The sequence below is a fragment of the Xenopus laevis genome, chromosome 9_10S (assembly GCF_017654675.1).
Source record: "Xenopus laevis strain J_2021 chromosome 9_10S, Xenopus_laevis_v10.1, whole genome shotgun sequence".
Classification (NCBI taxonomy): Eukaryota; Metazoa; Chordata; class Amphibia; order Anura; family Pipidae; genus Xenopus; species Xenopus laevis.
Window position 1 is genome coordinate 3,569,776 of NC_054388.1, and position 27,588 is coordinate 3,597,363.

The 27,588-nt window shown below is 42.5% G+C and overlaps 2 protein-coding genes across 2 annotated transcripts; one reads left to right on the forward strand and one right to left on the reverse strand.

Moving 5' to 3' along the window:
• The first annotated feature begins 488 nt into the window (after positions 1-488).
• stk4.S (serine/threonine kinase 4 S homeolog) lies at positions 489-20,239 on the forward strand. The gene is given in 11 exon segments (NM_001089968.1): positions 489-712; positions 3,830-3,910; positions 7,572-7,700; positions 8,878-8,992; positions 10,243-10,407; positions 10,881-11,048; positions 13,780-13,917; positions 14,575-14,703; positions 15,261-15,450; positions 16,233-16,381; positions 17,832-20,239. Coding segments are annotated over 11 exon segments (1,458 nt in total). The 5' UTR covers positions 489-677; the 3' UTR covers positions 17,991-20,239.
• A 1,514-nt stretch (positions 20,240-21,753) lies between these two features.
• kcns1.S (potassium voltage-gated channel, modifier subfamily S, member 1 S homeolog) lies at positions 21,754-26,692 on the reverse strand. The gene is made up of 3 exons (XM_041578834.1): positions 26,473-26,692; positions 23,845-24,835; positions 21,754-23,087 (listed from the first exon to the last, which is right to left on the reverse strand). Exons 2-3 carry the CDS (start codon positions 24,808-24,810, stop codon positions 22,698-22,700), a joined length of 1,356 nt encoding a protein of 451 aa, XP_041434768.1. The 5' UTR covers positions 24,811-24,835; positions 26,473-26,692; the 3' UTR covers positions 21,754-22,697.
• Positions 26,693-27,588: the final 896 nt, after the last annotated feature.

Here is a 27,588-nt window from a genome sequence, read left to right on the forward strand (position 1 = left end):
CTGATTATGGTTGAAAGCCTTATCTCCCTCTAATGGCCAGGAGACCAAGATCTTAAGAACTTACATTCTATATTCTAAATGTTAAAATATGTTGCTATAATGTCTAACCGAGACAGAAGGCTTTTGACTTGCCCTCCATTAAAGAAGAATTAAACAGGAGCTTGAAAGTTCTTCTCGTATCTCTAACCAGCGGTAAATGTTAAGGCATTATTAAACTTTCCCTCGTCTGTATCGTCGGGGGCTCAAGAGTCACCCCTCAAACACAGCACTTAGAAAGTGGAATTGTAATACCTTTGGCTTCCTACTGTAAGTCACATACTCCCTGAAGCTAAGCTTTTTACTAATGGCACTCAAGCTTGAAGCTTGATTTTCTCCGAGGGAGGGGCGGCTGCATTTTTTAGGTGTTGCCCTGGGAGTCAGAAATTCTTACAAGTTGCAATGTCTCACTCTGATCATGTTTCACAACCCTTGCACATGTCTCTATCTGTGCTTCCGCCTCTGCTTTCCAGCTTCCGTCTGCTAGAGATGCAACTTCTGCCATCTGCTCTGCTCTTCTGGGAAGGAATGGTGAGGTGAGACTGCCAGGGGCCAGCAGTTTCGGGCACACCAACCCGGACAGGAGCCTCCATGCTGTGCCTTGTACCCTGCTCGCTGGATTGTGACTGTTGCAAGAAAGCATGGAGACTGTGCAGCTAAGGAACAACCCCAGGAGGTAAGACCACTACTGCTTACTGGTATATTATCTTTTCTACTAGCCCATAGAACTAGCAATCTAGGTTTTTGGCAGGGGCGTTCATTTAATCTCAAAAACCCAGGGCACATATCACATGTTGTTAATCTAAGCAGTCTATTAAACCTCTTCAAATAGACATTTGTACTTGATGCCAAAACCAACCTGTATGCCATAAGCAGAACTGCAGAAAGAAACAGAACTGTTGCTGCGAAGTCATTGGAAGTTCTCGCTTCTCACATCTCAGTTTCATTGTGCTACATAACAGCGACGGGGCTTTTTAATGACTGCTTCTTGGAACAGCGTACAAAACCCCCGTTACCCACTGCAGGTCATTTCCCGTTCCCTTGAGCAAGAAGGGCCATGGGTAACTGTAACTTAAAGACTTGATTGGTACCGGGCAGCACAGGCAATTGATCCTAAACAGTTAAAGCAAACGAGATTGTATTGAGGAGGGCGTATATGGTGTGGTTTGGGAGGGGGATGACAGTCCTCTCCAGGGGTATGTCTAACTTTATATCAGAGGACCTATTTGAATTATATTTAAAGGAGAACTAAAGCCTCACTAAAGAAGTAAGTAGAAATATTGTACATGATGTTTTGTGCTTCTGTACCAGCCCAAGGCAACCACAGCCCTTTAGCAGTAAAGATCTGTGTCTCCAAAGATGCCCCAGTAGCTCCCCATCTTTTTTTCTGCTGATTCACTGCACATGCTCTGTGCTGCTGTCACTTACTGAGCTTAGGGAGCCACTCACAATATACAGTACACATAGAATAGAAATGTCACAATATGAGGCTGATTAGTAATTAATACACATAATTACTACATGGCAGCACAGAAACCAGTGCAATTAGCATCAGAATTTAATAATCAGCAAACCTGTAGCATCAGCTTATATTACAGCCAGGGAAGCTCATTTTCTGCTGGATAATTAGTGACGAGCCCTAAGCTTAGCTTCTCAACAGCCAATCAGAGCCCACTGAGCATGTGAGTGTCACAGACACTTTCCAAGATGGTGACCCCCTTGTGACAAATTTTAAGTAATGGATCATTGATGTTATTGAGAATTCTGAAACTTTAGGCTGGTGCAATAATTTTGGCCATATTCATTTTTAGGTTTAGTTCTCCTTTAAGGTCATTGTTTAGAACTACTACTACTATTGTAAACATTAGTCGTTTTCTGAAAGAAACACCTTTAGTCTGTAGGGTGCTGTATGTTAATCAGAGGAAGCTGATGAATAGGATGTTCTCTAGTATTTAAACAGGAAATTTTAAAAATAATTGTATCTCCTGCACATCCCCAGTGTTTTTGAACCAATGTGGGTTAGTTTGGGCAGCAGGTCGCCCCCTAAAATCCTGTCACCCTATTCCCAGGCCATGGTAGTAGTGATGTGCGGGGAAACCCGCGGGATAGAGCAAAATATCTACGGGTCACACTAGCACTTTTGGCTCGCGCATCGAAACCTATAGACTTGCGCCCGCCCCTTTTGTGACATAACTGTGGGGCAGGCACAGGTCTATAAATAGAGTGGCAGCAGCAGGCCGGGTGTGGATTGGGATGGGGCGGAGAAATTCTCAACTGCACATCACTACTTGGTAGCCTTTCCACAAATCCAGCCTGGGAGAAGTGCCAAAATCTGCCCCTACCTGACTCCTTCTCTTCACTTGAACTCATACCATCAGCCAGAAAGACATACGACAACATCTTTGGACAAAAGAGCTTCTAATACCTAACTGGACTCTGCTTCTCGAAGGGATCAAAATTCTTTCTTCCCCAATCAATACACACCAGGGCTCATTTAGATATCGGTCAGATTAGATGGAAAATCAGCTGAAGATCAATGTTTTTGATGAGTTCCATGCTGATGGCACCGCAGAACATCCACCAGGTAGATCTGGCACTTCTAGTGGGACGCCAACTCTTCCAACGACCCAGCCAAATGTTGGGTTCATTATACATGCTGTCCTTCCACAAGCCCATATGTCCATACCCAGCAAAAGGAGATTTTGACTTTCACTCCATGCCATGCTAGTAATGTACATAGCTTCTCATTCCAAAGTAAGGAGGCCATTGTTGCAGTGAATGGTCTCTAGGGAGTAGAGAGACTACTAGAACCCAGATTTTAGATCTAGAAGGGCATTTACCACCTAATCTGAGCCCTTTGAGGGCAGGCCTTGCTGTAAAGCTTAGCGTAGACATTTTTCGGAGTGCCCAGGTGCATGTAGGCTTCAGCGCTAAGGAGACACTGTTTACTCAGCCTTGTTACACAACAGAATATCTGAAGCATGAATTCTATTGAATATATCTCCCCTCCTTCGTGTGCCGGTGATTATAGACAAAACAATGTCACGCCTGATAGACACTGCCTCCACTTCCTGCAGCTCATTTACCAACTCCTTTACTATTGTAAAATATATACTGATAAATATTCCCCTCTGTTGTACAATATAACAAGGCATTCCATGACCATATAAAGGCCAAAGGGTACATTATTTTTTATAATACACAAGTTTCAGAGAGTCACAAGTTACATCATTAAGCATTAGGGTTGCCGCATTTTGCGCTGCTCAACTCCGAGCGAGGGGGCAGTGAAGTTGATTAACGGGTGGTGGGGCGTCTGGGGCAGTATCAATCTCAGGGAATCAGGGGCTTAACTATAGAGGAAGCAGACCCTGTGGCTGCAGGGGGGCCCAGGAGGTATAGGGTCTCCATGAGGCCCTAATTGATGTACAATTTCAATAAATATTGGTAAAGTAGGTCTATCTCATTTTGGGTTCCTGAAAAATAATTTGCTATGAGGCCAAGTAATATCTAGTTACAAAACTGCAGGGAATCCTGCACATTTTCCTAATTTGGAAAACCGGACAGGCAGTTCTAACCTGGACATCCCCATTTTTGGAAGGGGTGTTTGGGTCAAATAATTTACGGGATATTTATGGTTCTCGTGCATTACAAGGAAATCGTGCTCTTGTGTATTCCATGGATACGGTTAAGGATTGATGTTCATTACATTGTAGAAAATATTTGCAGGTTTTTTTGTTTTGTTTTTTTAAGAGAGAGAGGTTGATTCAACTCAACTCTTTATTTTTCCCTTTAGACATCTGAAGAAGCTGAGTGAAGAAAGTCTCAATAAGCAGCCGGAAGAAGTTTTCGATGTCCTCGAAAAACTTGGGGAAGGGTAAGTCCAGACGAAAGAGATTCAATTAAAATTAAACCATTATCGCCAGCAGCAACTGAACAAATTTATCCTGGAGCACAATCTATATAGAGAGAGAGAGAGAGAGACTCTTCAATCTCAGCTGGTCTAACTTTGCGCAGAAAGCAAATAAACTTGACTTGGTTCACACTGCAAAATCTGAAGGTACCACAAATCACTGACAATTTGCCTTGAGAACTATGGAACCATTAATCTCGTCATATAGAGACCTATGAAAGCTGCCTCTGCCCCTCCATACCAAGATTGCAATTCATTGGCCTGCGAAAGGGGCCCCTCCTGACAGCCTGCTCAACTGATATCTGGCCAAGTATCTATGGGCAGGTGATCCAGTACTACTGCCAACTCCGGGGAACAGGAGGGCCCAGACTGTAGGGTCTGCTTCCTTTATAGCTAATAAAACCCCCCTCCTTCTCCACCCCTCTCTTACCTGCGGCGAGGAAGGGGGAAGCAAAATGGGTTGGAGTGGGCGGATTTGGGTTGAGAGTAGGTGGAGTCAGTGCAGGGAGTGAGTGGGGTGAAGGCGGGACATGGGCAGGACAAGATGGAAAGTGGGCGGGAGGATGGGGGTTGGGAGTGTGCCCTCTGTAGATTTTATTGCAGGGGGTCCGGAGCCCTTTAGTTATGCCACTGGTCAACTCTTAATACAGATATGGGATCCATTATCCAGAAAGCTTTGAATAACTGAAAACCGTCTATTTTAATCACATTTTTAAAAATGATTTCCCTTTTCTGTGTAATAATAAAACAGTTGCTTGTACTTGATCCAAACTAAGATATAAGTAATCCTTGTTGGAAGTAAAACTCAAGACTTTCCAAATTATGGAAAGGTCTGTTATCCGGAAGACCCCAGGTCCCGAACATTCTGAATAACAGGTCCCATATCTGTATTTATTAAGCCCTTGGCACCCTTTATCCCCCTGGCTGCTTTGTCCTGAGCAATTTTTGCAGCGCAATACTTTTTATATCTGACTTGAAATCTTCTCCGTTTCCAGAGCTTGGCCTCTTGTTTCCACCTTCCTCTTTCTTCTTCGAGTGCTTCCTTCCTGATTCTTCTTAATTCCTTCATAGCAGCGGTTCTATCACTCTGCATCTTTTTCACAAGACCGTTACAGCTGTTTCAGTGCCGCACCCCAGAACCTTGCTGAAAGGGGGGGTACACTGTTAGTAAAGTTCTGCTCTGTCGCCATTGATACACAATGCCCAGATGCACAGGGTACCAGTAGTTGGTTTTTCGGGATGGCCATGTTCATTTTTTCCATATCATCATTTTAAACTTGATGAATTTCTGTAGCTTTCCTTTGAGTCGGATATTTCTTTGACAACATAAACAGCAGCCGTCTGTATCATGTAAACCAGTCTTTACCATGTCATTAAGACGTGAGTCCAAAGGGTTTTATTTACGAATGCAAACTAATCCATGCATCTACTCCTGGATGGAATATCTATTATCTTTCTATCTATCATCTTACTGTCGATCATCTTTAACTGCTAACTTTGCTCCCCAAGGGAACTATACCCTTTCTTCCCAGATAAAGGATTAGAATTGACCCATAGACTATGGGAATATATTTTTTTCCCATCCTAATTTTAGGATCTGCTCCTTCCTGGCAGACATATTTTATCAGTAGTTTAAACTACAGTTAAACCTCGGGTCCCATGTATTCATGACTTGGAATAGGAACCCCCTACTCAATGAAAGCAAAGGGCAGTTTTAAATGTAAATAATATTCTTTCTATAAAGAGTGCAGTGATTTCAAAAGTGGTGATTAAGTAGGCGTACTACCAGCACAAAACGGGCACAATCTGCCATGTTTTTACACTTCGCACCCTTCCTTGTACTCTAGATAAATTGCCCCAAGTACCCCCCTTATCGATCAAACGTGCAAGTTAGGGAGCGCCGGTGGGTACGGGCAGTAAGGACAAGGTTTCCTTGTACCCGCTGATGATGCGGCTTTCACTTATCGCCAGATTCTTTATTTGCCGAGAGGTACAGAATGCATCCAGACCCGCCCAAAAATACTCTTATAAAAACATTTGCACCTACATTATTCTTTGCACTTCTGTCCATGGTATAAGTTAATGCCAGTCGGCCCTGCTTCTTTTCTTTGCTATACCACTCCCTAAAGCTGGGGATCTGGGGCTGGTGCACCCGGACCACATTCACTATGGCAGGGGACCTTTTTACCCATAAAGAGGATCACCGTACCAGAGGCCACCACTTTAGACTAGAAGAAAAGAACTTTTATTTGAAGCAACGAAGGGGGTTCTTCACAGTCAGGACAGTGAGGTTGTGGAATGCACTGCCGGGTGATGTTGTGATGCTGATTCAGTTAATGCCTTTAAGAATGGCTTGGATGATTTTTTGGACAGACATAATATCAAAGGCTATTGTGATACTAAACTCTATAGTTAATATAGGTATGGGTATATAGAATTTATGTGACAGTAGGGAGGGGTGTATGTATGGCGCTGGGTTTTCATTTGGAGGGGTTGAACTTGATGGACTTTTTTCAACCCAATTTAACTATGTAACTACTCGGTGAGTCATTTACATTTTATTCTGGAGCACCTTGTTCTCTTCTAATTACCAAAATATAAGTAAATGTCCCCTATGGTGTTGCGGGTCTTATTAAAAAGAAGTAATGATTTTTGCACCACCAGCACTCAAACTCATGACTTCAAACTCCCACAGGCACAGGGTCAATTTAATCTAGAGCCGGTTACCTGTAAGTTTTTAGAGAATGGGAGAAAAACAAAGCAAACATAGGTAACCCAAACAAACACGGGGAGAACATTCTCACGTACAAACTCCACAATGTTGGGATGTTTCTCATTAGGAAACTCTGCACAACAGAACGGAAGATGAATGGAACAATGAGCCGAGGTACAGCTTTTGACCTGTGCCAGAAAGTAGAAAGCACGGCTGCTCCCTCCATTGTCATCACCAAAATCGCACAACTTTACATTGGGGTGGCTATAAGTTGCTCTGCTAGGACAAATACAGGTATTCAGAAGACTTTAAAAAGAGAGCATCTGCTCATCACTCCCACATCTCTTCTGTCTGGGGTACTGGCTGAACAATATTCACTCATTCAGCCAACAGTCCAAATAACTGAGGCCACCTTAAAGATCAAAGAGGGAATTGTCACTGAGGGGCCCTATCAGCGGCAAGGCCTAAAACACACAAAAAGTGAACGGCATAGTCTTCCTGCAAAGAACAAGGTTGTGAGATATAAATAAGAAAGAGCAAATATTAACAGAGGTGTGTACACATGACTTATTCCCTCATATTCACCACAGGGAGTGGCATTATTTATTTTGAATTTAGTTTAGTGTATACTTTTTTTGATCTCCAAAATGTGAATAATAGCCATATATAGCATAAAATATTCATGTTTAAATGATTAGAGGTGGAATCATTGACAGACTGGCCCAGCAGGGCCCCAAGTGTGGGTGGGCAATTCTGTTCACCCAACTATGTAGCAATTCATCTTTCATCTATACATGCTTGTCTCTTGTAAACCCACTGGAGACATCATCCATGAGGTTTTGGGGTAATGGAACAAATTTGAATGAATTGACACCCATATCCTCCCATATCAATGTTTGTCTCCTACGACAGGTCCTATGGCAGCGTATATAAAGCAAGCCACAAAGAAACAAGCCAAATCGTTGCCATTAAGCAGATTCCAGTTGAGTCTGATCTGCAAGAGATTATCAAGGAAATCTCCATCATGCAGCAGTGTGATAGGTAAGTTACGCTCCGTGATGTGTTCATGGATCACTTTTTTGAGCACCTGCTTTCTTAAACACATTGATGTTGTGTCCTCCTTTCTCTGACCTTGGCACTCGTTTTCATGCTTCATAAGGAAATGGAAATGCTGGAGAAATATACAGATTTAAGATACAGAAGTGGTATAGAACTTGAGCAAGAGATACCCCTCTATTGGAAGGAGAAATGCTAAGATGAAGGCCATATCATGAAAATAGACCATATCATGAAAAGTAGACCATATCACTCATGTCTGAAGTAGAGTCCACATCTCACCAAGTACTAACATAACATTTAATGGCTTAACCATGCCTTTATCGGGAGTCCATTCCTTTGTTGAAGACTTCCCTTGCCGAATTTAACTTATGTGACACTCCCTTTAGGTGCTGGGGTGATCTTTTCCGTAACCAACCAATATGGAGTAGGCAGGTCCAGAATAAACTAGAGGCATAGCTAGCATCAAGCTACAGGTGCGTAGTTGTGTTTATTTAGCTGCAGTAGCTCTGTGAGAGCCCCAATGTCAAAACATTTGAGTCTGTGTAGAAGACAACCCCTTTTCCCACCCATTTGGTCGGTACTAGCCAACCAATATGGAGTAGGCAGGTCCAGAATAAACTAGAGGCAAACTTGGCTTGGCCCTAAGGTTAAACCAATATGGGGTAGGCAGGTCCAGAATAAACTAGAGGCAAACTTGGCTTGGCCCCAAGGTTAAACCAATATGGAGTAGGCAGGTCCAGAATAAACTAGAGGCAAACTTGGCTTGGCCCCAAGGTCAAAACGTTTGAGTTTGTGTAGAAGACAACCCCTGGGAAACGGTTCCCACCCATTTGGTCTGTACTAGCTGACATTGTTTGTGATGTTACCAACTAAGCCCCATATAGAATATCTATAGATTTAATGAGGCAGGAGCTAGGAGGTAGTAGGACCTTTAGGAAAGGATATCCTTTAGCTTCATTAGAACAGAAACCTCAAACCCATGCCCTGAGCTGGATAGACTGTAGGGATAAAGTAGACGCCTAGTAGTAAAGTAAACACCTAGACTTTCCTGCATCTTGGGCTATGATGTTACAGCCACGCTTGGACACATTTTGTTAAATAAATGCTCTGTAGCACTAATGGTAAAGCTGAATTATTTATGATTTTTTTTCCCTCTCAGCCCGCATGTTGTTAAGTACTACGGGAGTTATTTTAAAAACACGGACCTTTGGATCGTAATGGAGTTCTGTGGAGGTGGATCCGTCTCTGACATCATCCGACTCCGCAAACAGACGGCAAGTTGCTCTTCAGGCTTCACTTCTTAAGAGACAGCGCCTGCTCAGATTATCTATGGGGATAACTTATGAAAGGCGCACCGTTTCCATCAATTCTTGTAACTTACTACTAAGAAAAATGTTGTTTCCTATGGATAGAATGCTCTTAGAGACTCTACATTTAATATGTCCACTTGTGGTTCGGGAAGGTTTAGGGCAGATGTTTTTGGACTTCTTGGGTTCAGGCCTTCCTTTCTATTCCAATGTTCATTCTTGGGGTATGGTTTTCCTTTAATGAAACCGCTGCTTTTCCGAACAGAAAATGATGGCTGCTGGAGCCTGGAAATGCTTCCCTTTTGTAGAACTAATGGGGTTAAGAAGTCAAATGTAAAGTTATTTTTCCACTTCCCGATAGCGTGGGAACATCAGGGAGCCAGATTCCTCAATGTTAATGGGTTTTTTTTTTTCTGGTGGGAGCTGCCTAGCAGTGAAATGCGCTGATGTCTTTCTCAGACATGTTTCCAAACTGTTAAAACCATATGAATGAAAGTACCTTATCCCCAAAAATGGAAACCTACCACCAAAACAGTGCTGTTACTTTTACTTGCATAAGTATTTGTCTACTAGTCACTATTACCATCCTATTTCCATAAAAATAGGCATATAAAAGTTGGGATTTTGGGTGAAATGTAAATAAAATTAGCTTATTTGATTGCTTTTAATTTAGAAAAGTTCAATAAAGGTAAAATAGATCCCACGGTAGTGTTAATTCTCTGTTTGTTATAGTTTTAGATCTGTAATAAATAGATCACTAGTTGCAGTTGCCCATATTCAAACTTAAGGAGAACAGTAACCCAGAATAAGACCTAATGCTACTTTTGATGTAATTGGGGGGTTGTCTTATATGGATGGTCTTTAGGAAGCTCCTAATGGAGTTGTTCCAGGTCCCTAAATCTATATCTGGCTGGACACACTTTGTCCCTGTTATTACATTACTTGTCTATATCTCCAAGTTGACCAGGAAACATCTGGAGTTGATCTTGAGTCCATCATCAGGAACAGGGCTAGGGGAACATATTGATGATGATACTAACGTCTTCATACCTCTCAACGTTTCCAGGTTGTGGGTAACTAATATTTTTCAACAACCCTGAGCCCAACAACCTGAACAGAAGAAGGATCTTTCTCACTAAATAAAATGTTCTTCAACGTTGCTCCTTTGTTATGTCGATGATCTAATAATCCTTCCCCCTTCCCTCTTTATCTAATAGTTAAATGAAGATGAAATTGCAACTATTTTGCAGTCGACCCTCAAGGGACTGGAGTATCTTCACTTCATGAGAAAGATCCACAGAGACATCAAGGCTGGGAATATATTGCTGAGTTGTGAAGGCACCGCCAAGCTTGCAGACTTTGGAGTGGCCGGGCAGCTCACAGTAAGGGACAGTCCCATCCCTACAATAAGGATCACTGACGGAATTCTCTTCTACTTACTGTATACTCACTTCAGAGTCATTGGCTGAAAGCCAACCACATTAAATAATTCACTTGTAGCAGAGCAGAGAACGTGCCGTCTTATTTCTGTAATACAATGGGAATCTGTGTAGGAGGTTACATTATGTTACAAAAATACTTTAAGGGGTACCATAATTAAAATGTGACCCCCATTATAGCTACAGTATAGTTTGGTTCTTCTTACGTGAGAAGCTAATTGCAGAAGACCTTTCACTTGTAGCAGATGTGCAGTAAGAAAGGGGTTGGTCGGAGCAGAATACCAAGGTGTTTGGTCCCATCCCATCATCTGTTTACTAGCCAGTGGAAGATTTTGGGGGGCATTCAGTTCTATAATGTTCTTGCTTCTCCTGATTAATGGCATGTTGATATCCAGCTGTGGTTTGTCCTATTCTAGGATACAATGGCAAAGCGGAACACAGTCATTGGAACGCCATTTTGGATGGCCCCAGAAGTCATCCAGGAAATCGGATATAATTGTGTGGCTGACATTTGGTCCCTCGGTATCACCGCCATTGAAATGGCGGAAGGAAAGCCCCCGTACGCAGAAATTCATCCAATGAGGGTAAGCCATAGACTCCTCCTCAACGTCTGTGCTTCAAATGTATAGATACTCCCCATCACCAACTGTAGTGGTGCAGTTGATGGAGACTGGAGTGACTTAGTGGTGGGAATTGGGGATGAGCGGAGACAAGGACTCAAGAGAGAAGAAAATGTATGGGGTAAAAAGGATTTGGAAACTTTCAGTCTCCATCAACTTCTGTGGTTTGCAATGGTGATAACAGTCCACATTTTTTCATCCAAAAAAGGTTGAGCCAAGATTCTCAAAAGGTTTTGCAATGGACCACAATGCAGGGAATGGTTGAATTGTCTCTGTAGCCTATAGATCAGGGATCCCCAACCTTTTCAACCCGTGAGCAACATTCAGAAGTAAAAGGAGTTGGGGAGCAACACATGCATGAAAAATGTTCTTTGGCTGCCAAATAAGTGCTGTGATTGGCCATTTAGTAGTCCCTATGTTGATTGGCAACCTACATTGAGACTCTGTTTGGCAGTACACCTGGTTTTTATGCAACTAAAACTTGCCTCCAAGCCTGGAATTCAAAAATACGCACCTGCTTTAAGGCCACTGGGAGCAACATCCAATGGGTTGGAGAGCAACATGTTACTCATGAGCTACTGGTTGGGGATCACTGCTATAGATATATAAATCCTGTATTCCCATATTTCCTTTAAATTCCACTAGAGGGAGACATCAGATTACCGTTAGACTGGAGAATCCCAGCGCTTTTATTTATACAGGTATGGGATCTGTTATCCAGAAGGCTTGGGACCTGGGGTTTTCTGGATAATGGATCCATAACTTGGATCTTCATACCTTAAGTCTACTAAAAAATCATGTAATCCCTATAGGCTGGTTCTAATTGCCTCCAATAAGGATTTGTTGGGATCAAGTACAAGCTACTGTTTTATTATTACACAGAAAAAGGAAATCGGTTTTACAAATTGGCATTATTTGATAGGGTCTAAGGGAGACGTCCCTTTCCGTAATTCAGAGCTTTCTGGATAACGGGTTTCTGGATAACGGATCCCATACCTGTATATATCCCTTCCCTAACTTATTCAATAGGCCTTTGCTAACATGGACAATTTTACATTATTTGATAGCAGATCATTTGAGGCCTGGATTTATAAAACAGCACAGGTTGGAGACAGGTCAGCGGCTGCTGGATGGAGGTGTATACCAGAGACAGGTGCCATTCATAAAAGAGGATTCTGGGAGTTGTAGTTCAACAGCATCTACAGGGATAGTGGCAGGCCTTAGTCTTGAATTGAAGAAGTGCTGGGGTAATTGTAGTTCAGCAAGGCCAATGATTGACTGCAGATACCACTCTAAAAACCTAAATCCAAACTGTAGCAGATATTATATTATATAAAATTCATGCCTCATACCTACTTATCTCCTTTAACAGGAATACTCATGAAATATATATTGCGGCAATGCAGATTCTGCAGCCAGAGACCCTTCTGCTTTCAGCCTTTTAGCTCTGGTTTCCAATAAAAAAAAAGTTAAATCAAGCTTTTCATTGATTGCATTGGAGCTAATTATACTGCGTCCAATGAGCAAGTCACGCGGCCCCCTTCTTCTTGGAAATGCACCCGCAGCGCCCAGAAAACTGGTTCATTGCGATCAGCTCAGATATCATTGATGACGACATTGTAAGAAAGGGATCACTATACTGCCCCAGACATGACATTGACTCCCAAATGAAGGAAAATAAAGTACAAATAGCTATTAGAGCTGTCGACTCTTTCAGCCCCCCACCTATTTAAAGGAGAACTAAAGCCTAACTAAAGATGTAGCTAGAAATGTTGTACATGATGTTTTGTGCTTCTGTACCAGCCCAAGGCAACCACAGCCCTTTAGCAGTAAAGATCTGTGTCTCCAAAGATGCCCCAGTAGCTCCCCATCTTCTTTTCTGCTGATTCACTGCACATGCTCTGTGCTGCTGTCACTTACTGAGCTTAGGGAGCCACTCACAATATACAGTACACATAGAATAGAAATGTCACAATATAAGGCTGATTAGTAATTAATACACATAATTACTACATGGCAGCACAGAAACCAGTGCAATTAGCATCAGAATTGAATAATCAGCAAACCTGTAGCATCAGCTTATATTACAGCCAGGGAAGCTCATTAGTACATTAAGTACATTATCCCTTATAATACATGAGTTATAATCAGAGTTCCCTGTATAACTCAGCCTGCAGCCTTGTGTCTTTATATGGTCACAGAACAACCCCTCAGTGACTTCTAATATCCTTATCATTTACAGTAGGGGGTACATTATCCCTTATAATACATGAGTGATACTCAGAGTTCCCTGTATAACTCAGCCTGTAGCCTTGTGCCTTTATATGGTCACAGAACAACCCCTCAGTGACTTCTAATATCCTTATCATTTACAGTAGGGGGTACATTATACCTTATAATACATGAGTGATAATCAGAGTTCCCTGTATAACTCAGCCTGCAGCCTTGTGCCTTTATATGGTCACAGAACAACCCCTCAGTGACTTCTAATATCCTTATCATTTACAGTAGGGGGTACATAATCCCTTATAATACATGAGTGATACTCAGAGTTCCCTGTATAACTCAGCCTGCAGCCTTGTGCCTTTATATGGTCACAGAACAACCCCTCAGTGACTTCTAATATCCTTATCATTTACAGTAGGGGGTACATTATCCCTTATAATACATGAGTGATATTTTGTGTATTTTACAGGCAATATTCATGATACCTTCCAACCCACCCCCTACATTTAGAAAACCCGAACTCTGGTCGAAGGATTTTGTGGATTTTATTAACCTGTGTCTTGTGAAGAATCCTGAACTGAGGTCCAGTGCCACAGAGCTACTGCAGGTAACAGAGACTAAAGTCTGGATTTTTTTTTGTGTATCACTCGCAAACTCTGCTTTGCCAGGGTCACCGACCCCAGTAACCAGCAATCAGATTAATAAGCCTGAGGCTGGATATTTGAAATCTGTGGCCTCTTAGCGAGGCAAATGGGGTTTGTCTCTAAAACCAGAGATTTAAAAATGTGCCTGAGGAGAACTAGGACACGGTGAGATGGGAATTCTCAGCACTGGAAATATTCTGCTGAATAATTCATTGGCCTAAGAGGTGGCCGCAGCCAAGTACAACACAGGCCAAGTGTAAAAGAATTAAAAGTAAGTGGGATGTGATGTTATGGTAAAGCTATTCCATTAAAGGTGGGTTAAGCTGCTTCACTATGTGCCCAAATGTTGTAGTTATAGTCATCAAACATGTTTCCACACCGATTGACTAACACGTTCTACTGTGCCTGCCTACTCCTTTGGAATTCCGGTGTTTCTATGGACAAACCTCCTTGAGACATATGCATTGCCGTGGTGGTGATATGTATGTGGTCTATGTTTGCTCCAGATCTGGTAACCCAAAGCTTCCAAACAACAGACCGTAACTGCTTCCAGCATTGCATACAACTTGAATGCCTGGGTGCACACAATGGCTGAAATCTGTTGTTCTCTTGTGCCTTAGCACCCATTCATCAAAGCAGCCAAAGGGGAGTCAATTCTGCGCCATCTACTAAATGCAGCCCAGGATGAGAAGTTGAAGAGGACGGAGCTGAAACAAAGAGAAGTGGAGCCTGAAGAGAAAGAGAATGTGGTTAGTTTTTCTTTTCTTAAACTAAAAAAAAAAACAGTTGGACATAACTAATTTGGTGGTGGAGATTGCAACCATGTGCCAACCCCTGCACAACAATTGCTCCTCCACCGACCTGAATGGTAACCACCTGGAATCAGGCAACCATCTCCAAGCTGGAAGTCACTTGGGTGCTCCATGTGCCATTGCCCTAAAGCAGCGGTTCTCATATTTAATAGGTTCAGGCCCCTGTGGCCCTTAGCTCATAGCATCGTTACAAATATAGGAAATCGTTAGTGAATAACCATAGTTTAAAGAACATATAGGGCAGCAAACATGAATTCATTACAACTCTCACCCCTACTAACCTTCTAGTTGGGCTTACAGGTGTACTGAGGAGAACATATAGGAATTCTTCACAAATGTCACCCTAACTGGCCTTCAAGCTGAGGCCTCCAAGGCCCTCCGTTTTTAAACCACTGTCCTAAAGGGATGTAGAACTGTCTAGTCCTTGGATAGAGTATATGGTGGCACTAACTCCATACCTGTATTTAAACATGTGATCGGCTTTGATCATTCAGAATGAGGATGAGGTGGACGTCGGTACCATGGTTCAAGCAGGTGGGAAAGATCTGAACACCATGAAAGAGTTAGGTACGATGAGTGAAGGAGCAGACGGCACCATGGTGGAAAAGGATAAACTGGAGACCCAGATGGGCACCATGCTGATAAACGATGAAGATGAGGAGGAGGAAACGGGTACAATGAAACGTAAGTGGTTTTTCTCCATTCCTGAGCTGGGATTTTCTTTCAGTGCTGTACAATAGATGGATGTGTACACGGAATATACCAGTTGCTTAGATATTACAAGATGTCCTTCTAGCTTCAGCAGTATGTTTTCTTATGGGTTTTAGCAGTAGATGGATACTAAAGCCTTAAATAAAAGCAAGTGAAGGTCAAATTGAAGGTCATTAATTGTCCAAATTAACTGCCTTTACTTGAGTTTGCACATTATGTCTAGCACCAATATTCCACTATTGCAGCACAATTCATTACGCCTCCCTCAGCCTTGGGAATAGCTTCTCTCTGCTTCCAAATTTCAGCTTATATCAAGCAACTCCGTTAACAACAGCAGAAGCCCTTTTCCTCCTATTTCCATTTCTTTAATCTGCCTTCCATGCTGTATTGATTTTGGAAGCCCCCCCCCCCCGTCCTTTTACAGACTTGTACCTTTTTTGTTCCGTGGATGAGATTTCATGTGGAAGTCAGTGCCATTCTTAGTACCGGTTGACTACACCGTAACCCAATCCCACTGTGACCGTTCCCTTGTTTATATCAAGTTCCCCACTCCAAGATTCCGAAAGAGAATCCTCCCCGAGGAACGCAGGCATCTTACTGCATCTCACAGCACAGCTATGCACTTAATCTCTTTCACAGCTCAGTCAAGGGCATTAAAGACTCATTCCATGACTGGGCATTCGGGGAAAGGCAGATGCAGCACTGCAAAAAGCAATGATAAGAATAATATTCATTATTCACTTTCACCTTGACAGAATGTACTGAGCCCGCACAGCAAGCCAAACCCTCATTCCTGGAATATTTTGAGCAAAAGGAAAACCAGTTTGGCACCCCAGAAAAGACAAGTCCAACGTCTACAGACCCCTCAGAATGGAAAATACCGCTCAATGGAGACTATAGCTTTGTAAGTGCCAACAAGTACATAAACATTTGTGCAAATTTATCCCTTTCAGGCCTGGTAAAGTGGTGTCTGAGGAAAGCTCTTTGCCCTAATAGCTGGAGCAATTGAAAGGCAGCCTAACCACGTGGGGCCCCCCGTATACCATTGTCAATAGGGCCATGAGGCAAAGTAAGAACCAGTGAGGGGCCGGTTACAAGGGCTGGTAAAATAGTGACGTTTAAGAAAATTTGCGGATTTTAACCTAGAAATTCAGCTCTGCTAGTGCAGAGAACAATATTGCCCTCTGATGGTAATGTTTTAAATGGGGCCACAGGATCGCCCCTGCTCAACGATGACCCGCAACCAGGATTAGACTGGACCAGTGGAACACTGGGAGACTCAGCCCAAGAGGGCCAGAGGGAGAAGGTACAAGGTGGGGTAGGAGGTATGCAGGAGGGCAGATTGGGGTTGTTTCTAACAGGGTTTGCTTGAGGAACCTTTGTAATTTGGAACTAAGTTTCTACAAAAGTAACCTTTTGCGACATAAGGTGACATTGTTTAGGTGGCCGTAAGGTGGCCTTTATTATTCAGCATTAAAGGAGAATTCAACCCCCCCCCATATAATAAAACCCACTACCCCTACCCTACATAGTCCCTGCTCCGCCCGCACAGGTGATAACTCCATTAATTGCCCCATATCCAGTAATTATACCTTGCTGCTGAGTAAGCACAGAGGAGACGATTAATGGATGCCCATTGAATTTAATGGGCGTCCAATGTTGCCGTTGTTGAAGATGTCGTCGGTGTCAATCATGAAGCTGGCGAATTATCCAAATTTGCGTTTTGTGATTTTTTTTCCCATTTTGCGAATTTCGTGGTGAAGCGAAATGGGAGAAATTTGGCCATCACTAAATATAACTCCAATCAACCATAGATTATTCAGTGAACAAAGGACAGAGGGTGCTGGGGGTTGTACTTGGCAGAAGCTAGGGGCCAAGGGCATTTGAGTAGCATGCTGGGATGTGCAGTTCAACTGGAAGGATGTGGGATGGACATTTCTTGCTCTAAGAGAGAGAAAGTCAAAGTGTCCTGATGTTCTGGTATCTGATGATCCTTCAGCAAAATCAATGCGAGGCCATCTAACACATTTAGCTAAAACAGAATGATTCAATAGAGTTTGCACTTTGGAAGGGAATGATCAGAGGAGAGATGGGATCAATGGGAATCTTTTTAGGTAATCAGAAACGAATTTTATTTCCCAAGTGAATACCCACCCACCCAACAACGACACTTCCCTGTGACTATTCAATCCATGGACACATTATCCCTTCTGTTCTTCTCTTAATGACCTCATCATTCACTTCCACGTTAATCATATTGTTTTTATGCCTTTATCATGTCAAAGTTTTAAACCCCCTCTTTACCCCAAGCCTCTGTCGTGTAACTCTGCCCCCCTCAACCCATTATTTTGCAGCTGAAAGACTGGAGTGTAGCCGAGGTGCAGCTGAAACTGAATTCTCTGGATCCCATGATGGAGCGGGAAATTGAGGAGATCCATCATAAGTACCAAGCAAAGCGCCAGCCAATTCTGGAAGCCATTGAATCCAAGAAACGTCGGCAGCAGAATTTCTGAAAGTTCTGACCATATATGGACCTCTGATACACAGATACACACACATATACTCACATGCCCCATCATCTTAACTCAGGTTATATTCTCATTTTCTGGGACTTGCCATTCCATGGATTAGTACTTAATTTTTCTTTTTTTATAAAGAGTTGGTACGTTTCCCATTTTTTTTAAGCAATATATTATTTAAAGAGACCGGTACGTTCTGATACAGAAAGTTATATTTTTTTAAAAAAAAAGATGTATTTTTGCTGTAAAAGGCTAGGATTAAATCTATTCATTATGGCAACAGACCAAACAGCCGAAGAGTTTTTACACCGATGTAAATAATTGTTTTGATGTAATGATATTTTTGGAGTAAACATTGTAAAATATGTATTTCCTTTCTTAAATAAAAAATAGAATAACCAATATGAGAAGTAGAGGGGGCCCTGCCCAACAGAGGTGCAATCTAGAATACTAGAATAACACAAGCAGAAGTTGAAAGATTGCAAGCTGCATGATGGGAATGCTTAGGTAGGTAAAGGATATATTCATTGAAAGACATTTGAATGAGTATCAGAGACACACATGGATATTCAGGTAGATTAGTCGCCCAACCACAAATTGCCTCTTCTTCGGGCAACCAATCCCCTGCAATGCCTTCCCGTCGGCTAGAATCGAAATCACTGGCAGGATGGTATTCGGATGCGCTTAGTTTTCCGCAATCGCTCGTAATTTCCTTTGTGCGGAAAACGAAGCGATCCGAGTGCCATCCTGCCGGCGATTTAAATTCTAGCTGACGTGAAGACAGTTTGGGGAGATTAGTCCCCCGAAGAAGAGTCGATTTGTCGACAGGCGACTAAATCTCCCCGAATCTCCACGTGTATCTCTGAGTTTACTGAAAGAACCACACAACCTTCACCAATTTTCATAGTGGAAATTAAGCTGGGAAGCCTAGGCCAAACGTCTGTGGGGTTCCCAGGCATTGGTCCATTATACTGAACACATGGATGCTTCCTCTACTCTGGTTCTTTAGTTTTCAGTTTGTATAAACTGGTAGAGGTGTCAAGAGTGTCATAAATAACCGTAATCCCCTGAAAAAATAATGGTAGAGTTTCTTTTTGCTTGAAATTCCTCATGTGTCCACCTGGGACATTTGGGAGCTTTGGGCTTCAAACCCTGGAGATCAGTATCCAAATAAATGCTACTTGATGCTATGGCCTGCCCAAGCAAGTTGGTGGCTTCTTAGTTCCAGACCATTTATGTAGACAGGACACTGCCCAAGTGCAGTAACCCATATCAACCAATAAGATCTTTGCTGGTGACCCCTAAATGCTACCTGGCTACTGCATGTAATCAGACCTGTAGGACACTTTCCACCTTATTTATAACCCTAAAAGTGTGAGCTCCAGAAGTATCATGGGACTATTATACCACTAGGCATGTTGGTTCCCAAGGGCACCAAGCTGATAATTATCCACCTCATAACAAACGCATAAGAACAGGAGCACTTATGGTCTTGTAGGGTTTCCTTAATAGAGGGCACTCCATTTGAAACAGGGCCTTCTCCATTCATCACCTTGGGTTGAAAGCTTTTAGTGATCGGCCTTACTCCCTTTGGAGTATCTATTACCTTAATTGAAACATTGCTAAACCACACTTTGTACCCAACAGAAAAAAACACAATTTACATAGGAATAATACAATTATTCTAGAGATCTAACTTTACAACCCATGACTATTCCCCAGACTATAAAGGCAAAGTGTTTCTCTTTCAACTGGAAATGTGTCAAGAATTCCGTTGCTAAAACTCAAAGCAGGGGGTTAATGTACTCGGCAATGGTAATGTTAATGTACTGAGAACCACGTCTTTATCTGTCTGCAAGGAACATTACGCTGAATAATGAATTATCTGAGCCTTAATTAGAATGATTCTATAAGTTAGAGGTCAATGGTTGGTTGCTTTGGTTCTGGTGCAGAGCTAACAAGAAACAAGAATCCCAAGCCCCTTGCTGGTTGGTTTTGGTTATTTGAAGTGGATGAGCTTCGGAGGCCATATGATTAGTTTCCAACCAAGCATAAAAATATTACTCTGCATGAAGCAAGACTGATACTGAATATTTTTGAGCCTGAAATAACTATACACTTCCCCAATCACAAAGCTGACAGTTTGCTTACATGTTGTGAATATCAGTAAGGTAATGAGACCACTTGCCCTTAGCTGTTTCACCGATGTGTTGTTCTAGAGAATAAAAAGCACTGTGCCTTTATTTATTTATTTTAGGCTGTGGAGACTAATGTGGAACACTGTTCATTTGACCTTGAGGGGTATAGAAATGGAAAATGCTTGTTGATGAGAAGCTAGGCTCTGGTGCCCAGGAAATACCTGGCAGGGATTCAGGTGATCAAATGAGAAGACAAATCCTTAACAAGTGCCCTGCTGACACCCATCAGAGAAAGGCAACAGAGGTAGCAACATTTGGACAAAGGTCATATTAGATATGGAATTTTGTATATCAGTAGGTCAGCTGTACTGTGTTATGTGCAATGTTTGAAAGGAGAGGCTACAAATGTTGCTGTGGACACCAAAATCTCCTGAATTTTAAAGCCGTTCATTCCTTTGCACCTCTCTTGTGTCCCCATACGTTCCTAGACAACTCCTTGATTCCTTTCAGGGCAACCGCTTGGTCGCACCACCAGTGTCGGACTGGGACACCAGGGGGCCACTCATAAACCTTTGACCAGGGGCCCACCAATTCATCTTAGACCAGGGGCCCACTCTTAGTACTATTTTTCTTCCTCTCCTCACTCAACCTCTATTCTCCTAGTCTCTTTTCTTTACATACTATAATCTATTTAGCCTCTTTGTTCTCATAGAAATAGCAGCATGAGGGCCCACTGACACATGGGCTCACCAGGACTTTTCCTGGTATCCCGGCGGGCCAGTCCGACACTGCGCACCACTCACTACCACCGCTGATTCCCAACCTTAAACCTTTCTCTCCTTCTGCTCCATACACTTGGAAGGCCATCTCTGAATTTCTCCAGAGAGAATCTTCCCTTGTTCTTTTCAGAAATAAAGGTGGCCATACATGGAGAGATCTGCTCGTTTGGCGATGTCGCCAAACGAGCGGATCTCCCTCCGATATGCCCACCTTGAGGGGGGCAATATCGGGCTGATCCGATCGTGGGCCATAGGGCCCAACGATCGGATCCTAACGATGCCTAACGGGCGGTCGTATCGCGGGACCGCATCAACGGATAGAGGCGGCCGCGATCCGACGGGATTTTTTGTCCTATCCGATTGAGATCTGGCCGACTTTCAGCCAGATCTCGATCGTTGAAGCCCGTCGGGGGGCCCCATACACGGGCCAATAAGCTGCCGACACGGTCTGTCGGCAGCTTTTATCGGCCCGTGTATGGCCACCTTAAGACTCCCTCTTGGAGCACTCGTATACCATGTGACCGAGTTCTTCTGAAGGTAGGAAGACTGGCATGTACCTAAATGTGGCATAGCAGATTTGTGATGTTAAATGTCATGTGATCATTATTAGCTCAACGATGACCTTTGAGAAACGAAGAATGAAAATTGTTGGCCACTGAAGGTCACTATTGCATAAGAGGCTTTCAAAGACGTTAACAACCCAGTCATATGATACACATATACCATGTAGCTAAATATTGATCCTTGCTCAGAATAACCTCCATCTGCAGGTTTCACTGTTCTTTTAGGGAATTAAAATACTAATACATAAACTATCATTTCTCAGGCTCTAAACACCAGTGGATTATGGGCGAGTTTATTCAGGCAAGATGTAACATTATGCATCCATAAAAGTGTTTGTTTCATATACAGCACATTTGATCATGATTGTAATGCACTGGTTACATTATGATCCCACTTCTTCTTTGGGTGACAACTCTTTCTATTCTTTGGCATAAGATAGTGAATGGCAGGTACCGTTTAAGGGGGGTCACTGTCAGGCAAGCTGAGGAAAAAGCTGCTTGTGTTGAGCAATCAGTCCACAATCATTGTCCATTAAACATCTTTATAAAAATAGTATTCACTTTTCTTTTCATTATCACATGCAAATCTACATGTTTTGTCCAATTTCTGGAAATTTGAGATCATGGCCGTACAGAATTAATTTGATTTGGGTGCCAAAATATATGAAAACCCAGTATCAAGGCTTATCCTACAACAGAGTTGAAGTAGAGTAGAAATGGGTTTTTTTTGGTAGGGTGGAGCAATAAAAATTATAACTCACCAAGATCATTATCTCTGGCTTTGGAAGTAAAATCAGAATATTAAACATTTTTAGAAGTCTTCTGAAACTATGAGGCCAGCCTCCATTCTATGGCACATTGGCGTTCTTAGTAAGGCTCTAGTAGTTCTTCATACCTCTTCTTCTAAAGAGCCATACTCCTGAAAAGGCTTATGGTCCAATACTGCAATAAGTAGTCCAAAAGACTTTCCTTTGTAGATAAGACTTTGCATTCAGATAGTGCTAGTCCTGACTTTTCCCTAAGATTATATTAAAATGCATCGAACATATATCAGTATTGTTGTACTTTCGGTAGTGAAGCTTCAGATGGGTGAGGCCCAAGTGTTTGAAGTAAACTATGATATGGATTATGTTAACTTTATATAGTCAATTATTTAATCATATTACTGTAAGCGCATTTGCTTTATGTTAAATATGCATGACATGACTAGTCTCCAAGTCCTCAAAGCTCTACAGACTGTTCTGAGTGTTTATCTTCAGCAACGTTGCTGTCTTTTCTGGGTATGCTATCGCTGTTCCTCACCGCATTCTCAAGAGCTTTCTGTCTGCGATAGAAGTGGGAGAACTTGTTGAATATGATTGTTATAGGCAGAGCCACCACTAATATCCCACCCAAGATACAACCAGAAGCCGCCAGTTTTCCCGCAACTGTAGCTGGCACAACATCGCCATAGCCCACCGTGGTCATGCTCACAGTGCCCCACCACCAGCATGAAGGGATTGTGTCAAAGCCAGTGTCTTCATCTTTTTCCGCAGTATATGCCATTCCGGAAAACACACAGACCCCAACTGCCAGGTAAAGAAGGAGTATTCCAACTTCCCTGTAGCTGTGCTGAAAGAGAAAACAAATATATTTGCCCATGAGCCGTCTGCTTTTTTTTCTGTGTATATGTCAGAACGAACAGCGGTTGTGCCCCAAAGACCTAGGTCACTCATGTGTAATAGTATTTATGCCTATTAAAGTGTCTGACTTTTGGTGAGGGTATTTATTAGGGTCAGAGGTGGGCAGAAAAGGCATGTGCCTAGGGTGCAAAGGTAAGGGGGTGCCAGACACAACCCCTATCTGTTGTCTACCTTCCCCTAGTTTGATTTGGAGCCCTTCCACAACTCTGCAGTATCTGAAGAGGTTTTAGCTTTGGGAAGGAGGTCATGAGTGAGCGGGGGGGGGGGAAGTGTTGAGCGAGGGGGTGAGGATTGTGAAGGCGAAAGAAGGCCTGAGGTACGTCTCTACATGACCTGGCACTGGTATTTATGTTTTCTTGCTTTATCCCATTTGGACAGTTCCTTAGAGTCTCATAAAGTTACCCCCAGTCCTTTGACATTGTTTAGTACAGCTGAGTAGCTCTGGGAAGTAAACATTTCTACTCTATCTGCTAAACTAATTCTCACAAGACACAGATGTTACTCTGCAGTACAGTCCATAACCTGCCATTGCCCCAGAACTTGCATCATGAATTGCAAATCAACTAAACGGGGGGGAAAAAAAAAAGATCACTGTCGCCATCATTCTGAAATGAATTTCTAAGATGGACATCCCCTTCCGCATAACTCTTTACCTTTTCTTCCTATGTACTTTGGAAAGCATGTACCTTAAGTGTAGCTCCAAGTGAACGCAATCCAGTGGAGTGTCTGGCCAACTTCAGAACCCGGAAGATCCTCATCAAGCGAAATACTTGGACAACTTTCCCCACATCTCCCAGCTCATAATCGCTGCCAACGGTCAAGTCTACCAAAAGGGTTAGATAAAACGGCAACGCCGAGACAATGTCAATGAGGTTTAATGGATGCCTGAAGAATTTCTTCAGGTTGGGTGTCAGAATCAGCCGTGAGGACACCTCAAACGTGAACCAGGAGATGCAGAAGTATTCCAGCTTGTGTAAAATGGGGTCATCTACAGGGGCCATATCCTCGTCCACTTGCTGGTATTCGGGCATGCTGTTGATGCACATGGTAGAAATAGAAATGAGAACGACACAAATTGAGATGAAACTAAATAATTTGCTAGGAATGGAGTAGCCAGGGTTTTCCATGGTGAGCCACAGGCGTTTGCGCAAGTTCCCACACCTTAAGTTATCAAAATACATGAGATCCTGGTTAACGTCAGAAATCTCATCCACAGAGGTCTCAATGCTGCTGGCTTCACTATCATCGTCCCAGTTGCGTCGCCTCCTTTCCAACTTGCGTTCGTGGTAACGGTAACTGCAACAGGAATCCAGGAAAAACTCACTGATTCCCCAGTATTCAATCTCTTGGGAGAAAGAGAAAGCGCACAGGTCGTTCATCATGTGGAGTTTCCCAGTCTCGTAGAAGTACAGAACGTAGGGGAAAAGGCCCGGGTTCCTGTCGAAATAAAACTCTTTGGACACCAAGTCATAGTCGTCGCAGATCTGGAGAATGGACTCTTCTGTCTCGCAGGAAAGCAACCGCCCCAGCCTCGTGTCTGGAAACTGAGACAAGGTGATGGGGCTGATGCGTTTTTTCATTCCACCTACGTTTATGTTAATGGCGTGATCTCTAAAATTGCCAATCCAAAACGGCTTGCTTTTGTGTACCATGGTCTTCGGATGTACCCTTGTGCTTCTGTAACAGAAAACCGTAGAAATGTAATTTCTTATAATCAGAATAGTGCATTATAATCAAAAATAGTGAACATTTTTATTTTTTGGGGGATTCGGAAGTCAAAAAATGAAGCCTGCCTAGCAGTCTAAAACTGCTAATATCTCTAACAAAATGAAAATTGCAAATTTGCTCAGGCAAATGTCAAATGTGAGGTGAAGTCTACTATACTCCCCTTTGGTATTCCTATTAGCCATAATGACCCAGACATGCCAGCAAGATCACTAATGAATTTGGATAATGAGCATTGCTTTATCACCAGGCATGCCAGTAAAATCACTGCAGTAAGTAGATTCAAATCACTTCAAGAACCCCAGGCATGTCAGTATGATCCCTGCAGAAAATGCATAATATGTGCTTTATTAACCCCAGACATGCCAGCAAGATCACTGAAGAACATGGATAGTGAGCATTGCTTTAACCCCAGGCATGCCAGTAAAATCAATGCAGTAAATGCATTCAGATAACCACATGAACCCCAGCTATGCTGTTGCAGAAAATGAATTCAAAACATTGCCCTGCAGTAGAATGACAGTTGGGGGGCAGTGGACTAGGGCCCTTTAAAATTCAGGAGCTAAAGCGGCTTCCTTAGTCATCTTGCCCTTAAAACAGTCGTATCTTACTATATAATATATATCATAGGGACCAAAGATAATTGCTTGAGAATGTAAGGTACAAATACATCACTATGGGCTGTGATTGGCTATTTGGTAGCCCCTATGTGGATTGGTAGCCGACAGGAGGCTGCCAATAAACCAGTTTTTTTTTTTTTTGAAAAAGAAGCACCTACTTTGAGGCCACTGGAAGCAACATTGAAGGGGTTGGTGAGCAACATGTTGCTCGTGAGCCACTGGTTTGGGACCACTGGTCTAACACATGGAGAGCTCCTTGACCCACTCATTATCCACATGATATGCCCCAACATGGTGACCCCCCACTAGAGGGGGGCCAGGGTGGCTTAGGGGGCTTTCTTGCAACAAATAATTTTTTTTCTCCCTTTTGGAGTGTGGGCTCTCTTAGCGGGTGAAATAATTACGGGATAGGTGTCTTTTAATTTATGGTGAGCCAAATTATAGAAAAAACAACCTTTTAAGGAAAGCATTCTGGATAATAGATCTAATTCCTCTACAATGAAAGCAAACAAAAACATGATTGAAATCCTGGTGTATATTCATTAAAACATCATAAAACCATATAATATTGTCTTTGACCCTAACACTGGAGGAAGAAAGGGTAAGTCAAAGGCAGATATTTTAAGGATCCCAAAATAGAATCATGAACACTGGTAGGTGATGATTTGCAGTAAAATTCTTAGGTCTCAAAGTATAGACTCACCAGTTTGGAGAAGGGGTCCAGGTGCACCGCCCTGAACCTTCAGTCGAGGGAGCGGATAACCGAGTAGAAAAAATGAGCAGAAACATTGGGGGCCACTTTTAAAAAAAATGCATCCTCAAGGGCCAAATTGATTGTGTTATCCAAGAACTTGCATTTATTAGCAGATTCCATCCACCACCTGAAATGATTCGGACTCTACAGATACAACCTATATTCATATAGAAAGAAAATCTTATCTTATGTGAAAAAAATCTGAAAATTCGTACCTGATTCAGAAAAATGCTGGTATCTTCATGGGACATCAAAAATCAAGTGCGGTTTATGGACGAGGTGTAGAGAATCCAGTTTAGAAGGAGAGAATGAATTACGGGGACTTAAGGCAGAGTCTTCAGAAGGACATCTTTGCATGAAACCATGGAAAACCTCTTGCAGAAAGAAAGGGTTCTGAAAGGATGGTGCGTGCCCTGAGACCTCCTATGTCGTCTGAAGCTCCTTCCAGCACACTTGGTCTTGTAGTGAGATCCAGTTACTTAAATATTGATGTACTGTACACACATTTCCAGGCAGCTGCCAGTAGGAACTCTTAAGGTTGTAAAGATGAACACGTAAAAGCCGTTAACCTCTTGAGTGGTCGGACGCAGCTGCTCGGCAAACTTTGCATGGTTCTCGGACGGTGTCAACTGCGATGGTGTTACGGCATCTGTCACTCATTGTAACCTGGACTGAATCCATGCTTCTGATACAAGCCAAAAGGATAGCAGTGACTCGGCACATTTTTAAAATTGAAAAAAAAAAAATCCTATTTCTTAAAAATTTTAAATTTTTTTTTAAATTTCAGAATTGAGTCGTATGATCAGACTGATCAAGTTCAGTTTTTCCGTTCTAGGAGAAGCTATTCTTGTTGGCAAGGAGACCATGTGGGTTATAAGGTTCAGCCTGTAAACAATATATAGTGAATAATGTACTCTCTATTGTAATATAACTAGAACAGAGATCCCCAACCTCTTGAACCTATGAGCAACATTCAGAAATTAAAGGAGTTGGGGAGCAACACTAACATGAAAAATGTTCCTTGGGTGCCAAATAAGGGCTGTGATTGGCCATTTAGTAGCCATGATCCTCTGAGTCTGCATGGTATTTGCTGTCATACTGATTTCTCTTGTTTATGTGAAAATCAAATATAATATTTTAAACATTTAGTAGCCCCTATATGGATTGTCAACCTACAAAAACAAGCACCTACTTTGAGGCCACTAGAAGCAACATCCAAGGGGTTGGTGAGCAACATGTTGTTCACAAGCTACTGGTTGGGGATCACTGCACTAGAAGAAGGGACACGTTTATTGGGCCTAACCCACACTCATACTTTATTAATGCACAAA